General features: G+C 45.1%; 1 protein-coding gene across 1 annotated transcript in view; it reads left to right on the top strand.

Moving 5' to 3' along the window:
- The first annotated feature begins 5,489 nt into the window (after window positions 1-5,489).
- CLIC6 (chloride intracellular channel 6) overlaps window positions 5,490-14,492 on the top strand; it is a 29,463-nt gene continuing 20,460 nt past the window's right edge. The window contains exon 1 of the mRNA XM_005151798.3: window positions 5,490-7,017. Within this exon, the coding sequence (XP_005151855.2) occupies window positions 5,569-7,017 (1,449 nt within the window). The 5' untranslated portion in view covers window positions 5,490-5,568. The remainder of the gene's footprint in view (window positions 7,018-14,492) is intronic.

Below are 14,492 nucleotides of genomic sequence, written 5' to 3'. Positions count from 1 at the left end.
AGGGTTTTTTAAAAAGTCTTACACCCCAAATTCTGTGTCACAGCATGTATCAGAAAATAGAGGGAGGGAGGAATTATGAGGATGACAATAATGAAATCACAGTTACTTAATAAGACCCAGATCCTGGTAAAGACTCTTAGCTTTAAACATATCAGTAATCCTATTGAATCATGTGCAAATCAAGATGTTCCTTTAAATAGTGTTGTGTGTACACCCTTCCCTAAGCAAAGGTGCATGAGGTAGGGGATGGAAATGGTGGAAAGGCATTTGAGATGATGGAGAGGACAGAGTTCAGTGAATTAATTTGATGGGGATTTCCCATGTGGAATAAAAAGCCTGGGCAGATCCCAGAGTTGTCCAAAATGATAGCAGGTCCAGAGTTCAAGCCAGACATATGGCTAACAACCAGCTGAGTGCTGAGCTGGCCATTTTTAGCTAACAAGCAAGATAATACAAGGCTCCAGGACAGTCATCAAACTTTCTAGGATTTTGATGCTTCTGGCACACTTCTAAAGTTAATTCCAAGCTACTATTTTATTGAACTAGATATTATATTTGACAATAAAAAACCTACATATAATATCTGTTTGTTACCTTTCCTGCAGCAGATGGAGGACATTATTGCTTCATTTAAATAGTATTGCTAGCAAAAATTAAAGTGAAATATAAGACTAGGAAAGTCAAAGACTCTTTTGGAAAATGAAAGAATGAACAAATTTTAAGTACCTAAAATAGTTAGCAGTACAGAGACCTTTTATTTATTTTTTTTTCCTGAAAGATTTATTATTGATATTCTTCTATTTTTCCGACACACTTCAGAATGTTTTATTCAGAATTTAAGTACCGGTTGCTTTGGTGCCTCTGGCTTTGTGAGGTGCCAGGAATTCAGGGAACTGAGTAACAAACTGAAGGAAGAGAGGGACTGGTAGTATCTGGCAACAAGATGCATCTGCTCTCTCTGCTTTTTCAACCTTGGTTACACGTAGCTTGGCTTTCTGTGCTTCCTAGGCCACCACCAGGCTTTTCCCCACCTTGCGTGTGTACATCCCTAGGTTATTCCCAAGCAGACTGCCTCTAAGCAGCTGGGAAGGGAGCCAATTGCCCCTAATCAGCTTAATGCTGGGAAGCTCAGAACACTAAATACAGATGGCATCACACACCCACTGCAACATACAGCATGCTGCTGTGATTTTCAACAAGGCATTTCTCCCTTTTAATTTGTTTGGGTAGACTAAACACCCTTTTGACCATGAAGCAACAGAATGCCACACCGACTTCTTGACACAAGTTTGAGAAACCAGGGACTAACATAGCAAACATACATGTAGTTTGGAAGCACTAAAAATTATAGTTCTCCAATACTATTTTTTCACTTGCAATTTTGCCTTTTCCATAGTTGAAACAACATTTTAAATAGAAGGATACAGAACTGGCTTATGTACAAATGTTAATATAGTTTTGGGCTAGGCAGTCATATTCTTCTAGGGAATAATGTTTTATACCACAAGTAATTTGTGGAAATCCCAGTTAAACCACCAGCTGCAATAACAATAATGCAGAAAAAAGTAATCAGGCTTTGGCCCATGTTTTGCTGGCTGTCCATTTTCAAGTTTCAGTCTGTAAGGGAATCACCTGGGATAGAATACATCTCATGTGAGTTTTGATTTGTTTAGCACAGACATCGCCCCTCTGAGCCAATAACCCTCAGGTCTTTGTACATCAGTGTAGAGAAATAGGCACTTTTCTGTGAAGGACCATCTGGTCTGCTTTAGACATCTACCTTGGGATGAGAAGAATCATTTCACTTATTCTTATCACTAGATCTCTGTTGGCCCCAGGGTTTGCAGACATGAAGTTTGTACCTGTCTATGTTTACTCTGATAAATCCCTCCCTCCATCCCATGGTGGGGAGCCCAGTTAAATGCCCCCTGATTTCTGGAAGCTCTACTCAGCTCTATTTCTCTCTGGCTTCAGTGCAAAATAGTAGTTAGTCAGCATCTGGCAGAAACAAGCAGAATTCAAATGGTGTGCAGGCAGCTTTTGGCCTGGGGATATGTAGCTTCACTTCTGAAATGCAGCAAGCTCTAGAAGAGCAGATGCATATACTTGATGAAACAGCACAACTTCAATCAGAGCAGGCACCAGGGAACAGGCAGAGCAAGCTTCTGTGGGAAGCAGTGACCTTCACCAAGAGGCAAAAAAAAAAAGCCTTGCTGACTCCATAACTCCATTTTTTTAGGGCAAAGCATTAAATATTTGGCATATGTGTGTTTGGCACAGCACAGGACTGTGAACTGGATTCTCAGAGGCATGAGCAAATACCCTTATCTGCTGACCTGTCCCAGGAGTTAGGCAGGCTGGTGAGGAGGGCTTTCTCTGAGACCCTTGTAATTCCATATGCATTTTTTCCTTACCTCAGGCTGCAAATACTACAGTCTTTCTCTGCAACTCCCTGTAAACCAGGAAAGGAAAAGAAGTTACAATAATCCAAGCAAGTACAGCCTAATTGAGATATTCCCCTAGGGATATAACTTGTTCGCTAACAGGCTATAAAGGGATCTTCATATTGTCCACTAATGTCTAACATCTGTGATATTTAATTACCTGCACTCATCTTTTAAATTAAGAAGTTTTGCAGTAATCCTTCCTGAAGCCGAACTGAGAAAATAGTATTTATTAGCTAAGGACCTATTTTATTAACAGATGGGGTGTAAAGAGCTTGATGGTACTGTATGGGAGGAGTGTGAAGCTGGAGAGATTAATTGTTAAGTAACTGAGATAGAGGGGGAGAGTGCTGAATGCAGTGAGCACAGGACAACAGATACCAAAGCTCTGGGATTTCACTGAGACAGATCCAATTTTAATGGTGAATTTTCAAAACTGCCTTTGTGAAACCACAGTGCTGAAGGAGCAATGTCAAGCTGACTGGTCTGCTCTCCTCTCAACTGTGCCTACCTCAACACTCTTTACCCTGTCCCTGCCTCTCAGGCTTCCTACTTTGTCTCTCTTGCTTGCACGGGGACCAGCAAATTGACCTGCTAGATCAGTGACATTAACTCAGTGCTTGCACACATCACTGCTAGATGTCAACTCCAGCAGAATTCAAAGATGTTTGTTCCTATTCTGGAGGAAAAACACAGCAAGATCTGTTACAAACTAGCAATCATTACTACAGAAAAATGGTAATTGTATCAAACACTGTACCTTGAAATTTCTGTCCTACAAAGATAACAACACCTTGTCTGTCAAGGTGTTGTTGACAGCTGCTGATCCTTTTCTGGTCCTCCTTTGTCAAACTTCCATGAGTATTTAAAGAGCTAATCTTTTGCTACCCTTAAACATTGCCCAATGTTAACTATGATGTAGTGTTTATCACTGAAAAGTTTTTTGCTGGCCTTGAAATCCTCACCTTGCTTCGTACTATGAGCTACAGAGCAGGAAATAGACAGATAAAGAAAAATAGGATACTAATGTTAATGAATAAGCTCTGCAATTAGAACCCTTCAGCAAAGGTTAGGACAAGCAAACCAATATTACCTATGTATAAATAGAGGTGACTGAGATGTGTCATTCTACCAATATCAGAACCCATAAAAGACGAGTGCCATCCCTGGCAGTGCTCAAGACCAGGTTGGACAGAGCCTTGGTGACATGTTTTAGTGTGAGGTGTCCCTGCCCATGGAAGGGGGTTGGAACTAGATGATCTTAAGATCCTTTTCAACCCTAACTATTCTATGATTCTATGATTCTAAATAATTGCCTTACAATGGGTCCAGCTGCAGTACCTCCATTGCCAGATGCTAAGCCTCCATTCCTAAATCTTCAAGAAGCATCTCTTTTGAACACAACTGCTCCTGTTCTTCTGTCTCACTGAAAATGCACCCCTGGGCAAGCATAAGTTCTATGAAAACTGGCTTCAGGATTGTTTATTATTGTTTATTGATTTGTCTCAGAACAGGTATTGATGGAATGATTTATTTTATAGTATTTCCCATCTCCTGTTGGCTGCATCTTCTCCCTTCCCACCCATTCCAAACCTGTGTGTTCAGTCTGTCTCTGCTCCTTCCACTCTCAGACATAAAAACATGGGTTTACATACACATACATAAAACTGTTTAACTGCATGTTTTTTAAATATGATACCTAACTCCTCTCAGCTAACTTTGCCATCCACTGTTGTCTCCGCACCTAGAAAACTATTTTCCATTCCAATAGCTTAAGTAATGCTTTCTCATAAATCACTTCTGAGAAGAGTGGGACTAGAGCTGGCTGGATCTCCTAGAAAATGTCTTCTTTCTTACAAGCAAATCTACTGCAGCTTATCCTCACACCAGAACCTGCTGATTGTCCTTATTTCTGTAAAGGGACTCCAGAAGCCAGAGAAATTATCAGAAGTGTGAAAAGATGTGTGGAACAGAAGAAGACCTGTGGGATAAACCTGAAGCTGCCTTACCCAAGCTGGAAGTTAGTGCTTCTTTCACACCAGCTACCCTCTCTGCACAGAACGTGCTATTTCTCATTGCATTTAAATGCAAACTCTCACAGAGGCACACAGTGCTTCACTTGGTCACATATGAAGGAAAGCTACTTAAAAGTATGCAAATCTAGGTGTTGTTTTGTTTTTGGTTTTTTTTTTCAGAGTTTGGATGTTTCCTCTTACAACTTTTGCAAGTCGATATTTTTCTTTCTTCACAATGTTTGGTGCAGCCTCAAGAGGCCTGTGAATACGCTTCAGATACAGAGTACCTGCTGAGATGAGGTATTGATTCATCAGTATTTTTAATAAACCCTTGCAAGACTGTCAGGGCTCTACCAGTTTCAGTGCATCAGCAGCAGCAGGGGGATTGGTGGTTCCCTTTGTAAACTTGGATTTGAGGAATGGCATCCACTCCTTGTTCTGGTGGCCAGCAAGCTCTCAGCCCTTGTGTGGCTGTCAGTCCCACCTGTCAGCATCGCAAGGCTTGTGGCTGGGGAGAAGAGCAGGGCGTCTAGGGGGCTGCAAGTGACTCTGTTCCTGTGGCTGTGAAAAGCAGCTAAGGGGAAAAGCAAGGGCAGAAGGGGAGGCAAAGCACAGGAGGGCAGCAGGTGCTCATCAGGCATGTCCTGACCCGGTGCGGCTGCTAGAGGGGAGCGGCAGGGAAGGGACAGGTTTTGGGTCACTCTTTGAAAAGGCTTCAGTCTCGCCGAGCACCTAGAAGCAGCCGGCGGGTAGGCAGGAGATGGCCGAGAAGAGAGAAGGCTGGCAGCGCTTGGTGCCACCGAGGTCGCGGTTAGGCTCTCGCCCCTCCTCCAGCGCCAGCTACAGCCGAAATCAGCGGAGAGGTGTGGGGCGGGGGGCGAGGGACCCGCTGGACTTGCCCTGTGCGGGGCAGGCGCGGCAGGAGGAGGAGCGCAGGCACCTGTGGCTCCCCCCGCCCCCCCCCACGCAGCGGGCCCGGGGCTGGCCCTGCGCAGGCGCTGCCGTCCCCCCCGTCGGTGCCCGGTGCTGATCCCCGGCGGCGGCTCCTGTGCTTCCCGCTGGTTCCCGCTCGTTCCGGCTTTAGGGCAGCGGCCCGTGGAGAGGCCGGCATGGCAGAGAGCCCGGGACGGTCCGGCTCCCCGCCGCCGGAGGGGAGCGATGTACCTCGGGAAGGAGGGGATGAGGAAGCGGCCGCCGGGGAGCCGCAGCCAGGGGTGTCCGCAGAGGACACGGCGGAGTCGCGGGACAGGTCCCCCCATTGCGAGGCGCCGCGGCTGAGCGGGGTGGCGATGGCTGGACAGGAGACAGCCGAGGCGGAGGTGGCCCCTGATGGCAGCACCGGGACGGAGAGCGGATTCCCCGAGGGGGCGGCAGAGATGTCAGGCCGGCCGGGAGCGGAGCAGCAGCCTCCGGCGGGGGCTGAGAAGCGAGTTCCTAACGGGGACATCCTGGGTGGCGAGGGTCTGCAGGGAGGGGAGCCGACGGAGGCCGCCGCTGGAGTAGAAGCACCCGAGGGCTCCACGCCGGCAAGGGCCGAACCCGAGGGGGCGGCGGTGACCCCGGTGAACACGGAGCCCGAGGAGGCAGCCCCGTCAGGGACCGAGCCCGAGAAGGCAGCCCCGGAAGGAACGGAGGCCGAAGCGACAGCCGCGGCAGGGACGGAGCCCGAGGAGGCAGACCCAGCGGGGACGGAACCCGAGAAGGCAGCCTCGGTGGAAACGGAGCCTGAGGACGCGGCCGTGGCCCCGACGGGGACGGAACCCGGAGAGGTTGAGGCAGCCGCGGCGGGGCCAGACCTCAAGGAGGAGATGGTGACAGTCCCGGGAGGGACAGACCACAAAGAGGCAGCAGGGCCAGACCCTGAGGAGGCAGTGAGAGAAGAAGCCCCGTCGGGGACAGACTTCGAGGAGACGATGGCGAAAGACCCGGTGGGTTCAAACCCCGAAGAGGCGGCGGGGCCAGAAGCCGAGGAGGAGGTGAGGGAGGAAGCTCCGTCGGGAACAGACCTCGAGGAGCCTCAGGCAGCAGACACGGCGGGGACAAATCGTGAAGAGGCGGTGCGGGAGGCAGCCTCCGCGGGGACAGACCCGGAGGAGCCTGCAGGGACAGCACCGGCTGGGAAAGACCCTGAGGATGCGGTACAGGCGGCAGCCCCGGTGGCAGCCGAGGAGGTGGTGGCCCCGGCGGGGAGCGAGGTGGCTTCCAGTAGCGGCGAGGAAGCAGAGGTAGCGTTGCCGGCTGGAGGGGAGGCCAACGGCGGACGCCGGTCTTCGGTCGGTCCCGCCGGCGAGGACGGAGCGGAGGCAGCGGTGACAGAGCAGGGAGCCGGTGCCCCGGCGGTGGCGGAAGAGGGGAGCGAGGGCCCGGGGGCAGGAGAAGGGGGAGCGGCAGAGCAGCGCAGCGGGTCCCCGGGCCCCGAGGGCGGCGAATGGGACAAGGCAGGTCGGAACCTTAACGGCCGGGCGGAGGACCAGAACGAGAGAGGTTCGCCTGCCGCCCTGGGGGAGGAAGAGGAAGATGAGGAGAAACAGGAACACGACATCTCTCTCTTCGTCAAGGTAAGGTGTAAGGGGCTGCTGCGGAAACCTGGGTGTGCGACCTTCCGCTTCTCCAGGAGCCCTGGACAGCTCCTGTGATGGGTGACATTTAAATCTGACAGGCAGAAGTCCAGCCTAGCAAAGGTGATTTGGGTATTAACACCTGTAATAAATTTGCTGCTGGCTCCTCGTTCCTCCAGCAGGCAGGATGGTACAGGGCTTCCAGCATGGTGACTGAAGGTCAGGCCTCACCCATCCCATTGGCCCTGGGAGCTGTTGGGGCTGCTCAAGCACAGACCTGACCTGCAAGGGGTCTCCCTCATTTTCTCCTGGTGGGCCCTGTGCTAGGTTACTTGAGGATTCTCTAGGCTGAAATGGAAAGGGTATGCACATATCTCAGGTTTTGGGGACACTGCTTGTGCCCTCCTCACTGTGGGGCTGGGACTGAGGGCAGATGTAGGAATGTACCCAGCAGCATCTGTTAGAATTGCTAGCTGTGACCTGTGGCATGAGTTCTCAAGGGATTTTATGATCCACAGAATGCAGTGAGAAGGGAGCTGAGGTAGAATAAACTGGAAAATACTATTTAAAATGTGATACTGTGATTTTCCAACACGAATGGTGGTTGACAGCCACACTGTCTGCAATTTTCTTCAAGCAGTAGGAATTTGAATAAACTATGATAAACATACTCCTTCTCCAAGAGTATCTGGGTTTACCTTTGCAAGGTTAGGTTACCTTTGCAAGGACAAGTGCATAACTTACTAAATTCTTGTTGTAGGCTCTTATATTCATCAGGGAATGCTGGAGAGTGGCAGAGGCCAAAGTCAGAAAGACTACGTGTGCACGTGGGTGCGTGCTTTATGGAATAGCAATGTGGTCAAAATTAGAGCTGTTGTGACTTTGTAGTCCCCAAATATTAGGATTAAGCACAGTTTTTGAAAATATCTGTGGATTAGTAGACCAAAGAGGGAACATTTTTTATGATTGACTTAGCATTAGTAACTTAAGAATGCCTAGAAAATAATACAACTGCTTTTCTAATGATTTCAGAGAAATATTGCAAAGCTTGAATATTTTACCTCACCTGGAGCTAGATTTTTTTTTTTAGCTGAAGCTGGTTTAGTTGAGATTGGATCAGTGTTTTAGGAATTGGCACAAATTTCTCTAGTTTAATGGAAGAAAAAACACCTACAGGACAGCATCTCCCTACCCACCAAAATGTTCCTGGCTGCCATCCTGGGAAATGAGAAGCACTTCTCTTTCCTGCTGTCAGGAAAGTTCATGTACATGCTGTTCTTGCTGTCACATTGAGACACACTTACTATCTTTCCAGTCTTCTCTTGGGAGCAAGAAAGGGGTATAAAAAGAGGGAGATTGTTATGTATGTTAAAGCAGGTTTTAACATACATAATGGTGTGCTTAAATAGCTGCTGATGTATTTTGATGGGAAAAAGGGGAGAGTGGATTCCAACATGGGAAACCATGAGCTCTGGGATTATTGAATGTTTGTATCTGACCACAGCATGTGGTCCACAGACATGGTGCTCCTTTCTGAGACACTGCTAAAACTCAACGTTAAGGAAGTGAGAAGGTGATCCAAACTGAATGCAAACATTTGTTTTCAGCCTGTAATGCTTCCCTTTCCATGTGTGTTTCTAACGGACGTGGTCATCCCTCTTATGCTCCATATCACTACTCTGTGTCTGCCTATTAGCTCTTACATGCTTTTGAGATTTTGACACCCACCTCTACTTTGCAAATGCTGCTGACTTCTTCTACGTGTCTGCTGCCTTTCTCACAAGCACCTTCTGTGCTTCCTCTGTGCAGTTGGGGGTTTCCTTATAAATACATTATCCATCAGTTCCCTGACCTTCTTCAAACGTCTGTTTAAAAGTAGCATTCTATAACACTGCTAGAACCAGGGAAGTGATTAGGCTGTTTAAAATACTGAAATTGTTGTGTCCTGTTTCTAATTTCTTTGCCATTCCTGTTACTGTTCATTTCACCTGCTTGTTGGGTTTTGGCTTATTCATAAACGGTCAAGATGGGTGGGATTGTCTGCCTGTTGTCGTTGCCTGCGTGCATAGTGCTAGAAATAGGAGGGCTGTGCCATGATTTGATAGCACAAAACAAATACAGAAATATTTTAAAAGTAAATCCCATGATAAGAGAAAACTCACAAGAAAATAATACAGTAATAGTGGTTGAATGATCATCACAGTTTCCCTGCCAGGGAGCATTACACTAGATTCAGCTAACACTGAAGTACTTGGTAATAATGTTTTAAGACTAACAAACAGAAGCATGACCATCAGAAAGAAACTGTAAGACGAGTAGTGTTTCTTGTTTTAATTGTTGTTGATCAAGCTTGTTCTTTTTAGAGGGCTCATTGTTTATTTTATGTTGGCTTTTTTTTTTTCCTCTTCTGCTTCCTGCTGTGGTTCATTTAATTTTGGATATATGCATTTGAATGTTGTGAATATCAAGTACCTCATGCCTACCTCTGTGTGGTGGTGGCGAAGGTCCTTCTAGCTCCACAAGCATGGGTGCCAGAAGTTGTGCTTTTAAGCTGATTTGTGTTGCTATGCAGTGCTATTTAGTTTGAACTTAGACATGCAGGCCCCAGTGTTGAGACCTCATGTTTTGAGATACTCTAACACTCAGCAGGGTTAGTAGCATCTATGGTAGCTAATGTCCTTCTGGACCAGCAGCTCAATGCCAGGCAGGCTACACTAGAGCATCTCAGAGACAGCAGACAGCTGAGTTTGGGCGACTGAATTTAATGAAGCTGAACTACATAAGACTTTTTGGTTGTAAGGACAAAGCCATATCAGAACTGCTTTGAGATTTTCACTTAGCTGCTTACCTGGTTTCCATTTTCCCATTAAACAGTATCTATCATATATTTCCTTTAGATAGCAACACTGTGTGTTTCTGGTGTTTCAAAGGCATATGTTTGCAAAGTATATCATCCAGATATACTTTCCAATCAGTCTTTGGTAATACAACTAAGCATATCTGGGACCTTGGGTAGGACACCTTGTAGATGTCGAAGCTTGCTAGCTGGTCTTCTAAGGTCAATGGTATAGGTATGCTTTTCTTTTTCCTTATGTGGTAAAAGACCTTTATTTGCCAGGAAACTTCAGTAAAGGTCATATTTATCATACCATTTGAATGAAATGGAATTAGTCAGTTTTAAGCAATTTAAACCTTTATTTAGGACCTAAGAGTGTATTTCTAAATAAAATAAAAAAACCCAAACCCAGAAACCTAAACCTGAAAACAACAAGAACCCCCAAACAGAACCCCCAAAACCTGTCAACCAAAAAACTTCCACACTCCTCCAAAAAAACCTCAAACAACCAAAAACCTTCAAGGTTACCTACTGATGAATTTCAGATTCTCTTACAGATAGAAAACATAAACACCAGAGTCACAACTGCAGAATTCATTGTTCCAGAGATTTCTAGGGATAGTGATTTATCTGTAGTTGCTGAACACAGTCAGACAAACAACCCAGCTTGAGCACAAGGCCTTCTCTGAAAATCTTCTGAGATTTTGCTCATCTTCCAAAACATTACTTGCTTAGTTTCTAGGTTAAAGAGTATACAGTAGAAGCTGACCATGAACCTAAGGGAACAGATTTTATTCAATGAAACGTAATAGGCTTTCATAATGTATTCTGTTTCACGACATTCTTGGTCTCTAAATCAAAGTAATTTATTTTGATTCAAGGAGTTATTTTATTCCTGCCAGGGGCCGAGGTTACTTTACTGAAACAGAATTTCCTTGCACCTTTCCTAAGATGTGCTTGACCGACTTCACATAGTTAGAGCTGTGCTGAATTATCAAAAGTGCTAATAAATGAGAAAGCAAAAGCCTTGCTGTGAGTAGAGACAGGAGATAGGACAAGGAACAACAAGGGCTTATATCTGTGCTTCCAAACACTGCAGTTAACATATCCAACTTAAATGGTGATGGGTGTTTTCTACTATAGCACAAAAAAGAATCTCCTTTTCTGTAATGTGATGGATCTGTGGTTTATATATATTTAAGATATAAACTGAACTTCTGGGCTCTGAGTGCTATAGGTAAAGTGTCCATGGGCAGAAGGAGCTCAGATCCTTGGAAAAAAGCCTGTAATGCCCTTTCAGTGGACTCTGCTGTGCGTGATGCTTAATGTAAACATCTACAGTAAGTATTTGTGCTTAAGATCTTGATTTTTGCTCACTGGTGCAATCAGTCAGTAAATCAGTTAGGTAAGTATGGTTTATAAGGACAATAGCTGACATAGAATCATAGAATAGTCAGGGTTCAGAAGGGACCTTAAGATCATCTAGTTTCAACCCCACTGTCATGGGCAGGGGTACCTCGCACTAAACCAAGGCTCTGTTCAGCCTGGCCTTGAACACTGCCAGGGATGGAATCCTGTATTAAAACGCAAGTACATGCATGCTTTTTGTCCTTTTTTAGTGTAGGTTCACCATGGGAGCCCCATGTTTAGATGATCTGGGGAGAGTCGAAAGTGAAGATTTCTATGTGCAGAGTCCCACTAGCTCTGTGTTTACAGATTAAAAGAGTTTTTGGGAAAAGTTTAATTATTGAATATCCAAGCAAAGGGAACTATCCAGAGCTTGCCAAAGGTGAGCACATTAGCTTAATGTGATGCTATTGAATACAGTTTGCCACGAAGTGAGCAGGGGACCATTTGATATATTTTGGGCAGTGGCAGGAAACAGACAGCTTCTCTTTGCTCACATTCCAACCACTTCTGCTGCATTTCACTTTCTGTCAAAACTACACTGCATTTTCCTTGAGGAACACACCTGCTCCTTTCTCCTCACCCTCTGTTTTTATTCTTCTCAAGTTCTGTTTTGTATACCTTCCTCAAGAAAGCAAGACGTTACTGCCACTAAAATTCCATCACTTTTTTAAAGAGACCTTTGTGCTTTTATAACTGAGGAGTCATGAAAGTTACCCTAGAACAAGGGAAAAGTCATTCAGGAGGAAGTCCCTCCCCTGGAGCAGAGCTCGATGTGCTGAAACCAGAATCAAATCAAAACTGCTCAGGACTGAGACTTACGAGGCTGCCCAGCAAAACCAGCACAGCCCTTCTTTTCTGGCTGCTGGTTAATGAGCTGTTTGTCTGGTGATTTTGATTCTTTGACTACTTACAGCCGTACAAGAAGTACCGAATCAGCAGAGGTGTGTTTGTTCAAAGACATTTAGTGGGTCTGTTCCCAAGACTGTAGTACAAAGCAGGAAGCTGGCTTCTTTCCCGTGGGTATTTGCCCTTTCTCAGCCCTTTTTATTTTCTATTCAGAAATGGAATATGGCAATTTTGGGTTCCCTAAGGCAGCTTAAGAGGAACTGGCATTATGAATTCCTTTCATAACTCTTCAGGTTACTGTGTGTGCTGGGTGCACCTGCAGCAGTTTTTCTGGGAGTTGAGTACTCTTCTAGCAGTCTTCAGTTAAAGCTTGGTAGGCTTTGGTGTGAAAGGCACCAATACCAACCTTTTTCTGAAAAAGCTATGCAAATTTCATTAATGTGCAGTCTTTTTCATTTGTACTTCTCATGCTTACTTTCTGGCCATTCAGGTTGTCACCTTTTTAAGGCTTAGACTGCTACAGAGAAACAAGGATCCTTGGAACTGCTGACTACAGAGCACCTTTGAAAGATACAGCAAAAATAGTTTTGCTGCTTTGCTCCCAGAGGGGTGCTTAACAGAGCAGTGGTGTGCTCTGTTTATACCAGTGTCAGTTCTGACAACTGATAGGCCAAGGCCTGTTCCAGAAAGACATAAAGCAACAGATAGACATAAATGATGAGAAATGTGAAGTTGCATCTAATATTCTGTGTCTGTGTGTGTGTAATCTAGTCATGCTTCTTGGAGTCATCTTTTTGTCCGTGCTTTGGAAGTCCCAAAACTGCATGTGCCATGGGATTGTACAAGCCTTAAGCATCTATTTATTGTCAGTGTGACTGCAGATCTCTGCACTTTGCAGGCTTGTTTTAGTCAAAAGAAGTTCTGAAATAAAGTAAATGTCTTCGAAGCTCCATTCCTAGACCTTTTCCCGTCTTTATTTACTCTCAGCTCACTGCTTCGGTAAAGCATCTCACCATGTGTTTTGCTTTAAGCACAAGCTTAAAGTCACGTGCTATTTTAAGCTGTTTGCTAAACAGCGGAGACTCTCCTGTCCTGATTCAGCCGTAGGGCACAGCTTGCATTTCTTGCTGGCAGAATCCAGCAGCAGCTTCTGATGAGATCAGCCTGCTGCCCAAAATTCAACCATACTGCCTCTACTTCTTGAGGCTTGTCTTTGTTAAAAGGTTGATCTTACCTGTGGTCATCAGAGACAAGGGCAAGGATGGAAGTTTTCCTTGTCTGCTTTCTGTCTTAGGTCTCTGTTTGCCTGAAGTGCACTTTCGTTTCATAAATCCGGTTGGAGAGCTGCAGCCTTCTTCAGAAACATTGATGATTGCTGCATGATTATCATGCAGTTGTGTCTAGAATTTTCATGCTGTCTACTTAATTTGAGGCTTGATTCCTGTTTGTATATAGATGGATAACAAAGCAATCTACAGGACTTACGGCATTCATGAATATGAAGCATAAGTGTGTGGTGAATGATTTTCTGGGCAAGTGGAGGAATGGGATTTAGCCAATTAATTAAAAATTACAACTATACTAAAATTAAACTCTTAGCAAATTCAGGTGAAATTTTACAAATGGTCTTCATTAAATAAAAATTAAGAACTTTTTTTGGGAAAAAACTACCTGTCAGTATTAGGTCTAGATTCATTCACAAGGGATTTAGGTACAGCTGCCAAAATGCAGGAGACAGCAGTAGCTGCCCTGTACTTAGAATGCTGGATGTGGGTGACGGAGATTGTGATGTTACCTGGATCATAAGCGGAAGATAAGTGTGTGTCCCTCTGTCATGCCAGTGCCATAGACATATAGAGTTATCCCTGCTCTCTCTTTGACACCATTGACATACAATAATTGCCTGCAAAGTGAGATAGCATTAGAAAGATAAAATGCAAGAAGCCAGGAATATCCAGCGATCGTATGGTTAGGCAATATATGGCCTATTCACTACTATTTCCCATTGTAGCAGTATACACATTTTTAATGGCATTCAGCAGCCTCTGGTTCCTGTGGATTTTGCGAGTGCTTGTGGAATAAGAGATGTGTTACCCATGTGCTTTGGGAATCATGAATCATAGAATCATAGAATAGTGAGAAACCAGGGTGTGATAGGCATTCAAAAGATGAAAAGGTATCATGTCCCTTTCCCAGCAAGATTGTAACAAATCATGCCCAGTCCACTTGAGAATCTGGATTTTGGTTTTACTAACATCCCTAACAGTAAATATAAACCATTATTTGTTGATTTTAAAAAGTCTGTTTCTGTTTATTAGATATCTTTAATACTTACCCAATTTTTTCTTCCATGACTTCTTCTGTTTGAAATAGCTTCACTCCA

This window comes from Melopsittacus undulatus, chromosome 2 (assembly GCF_012275295.1).
Source record: "Melopsittacus undulatus isolate bMelUnd1 chromosome 2, bMelUnd1.mat.Z, whole genome shotgun sequence".
NCBI classification, from domain to species: Eukaryota; Metazoa; Chordata; class Aves; order Psittaciformes; family Psittaculidae; genus Melopsittacus; species Melopsittacus undulatus.
Note: the sequence above shows the minus strand (reverse complement) of the source record. Positions and strands in the feature narration are given on the sequence as shown.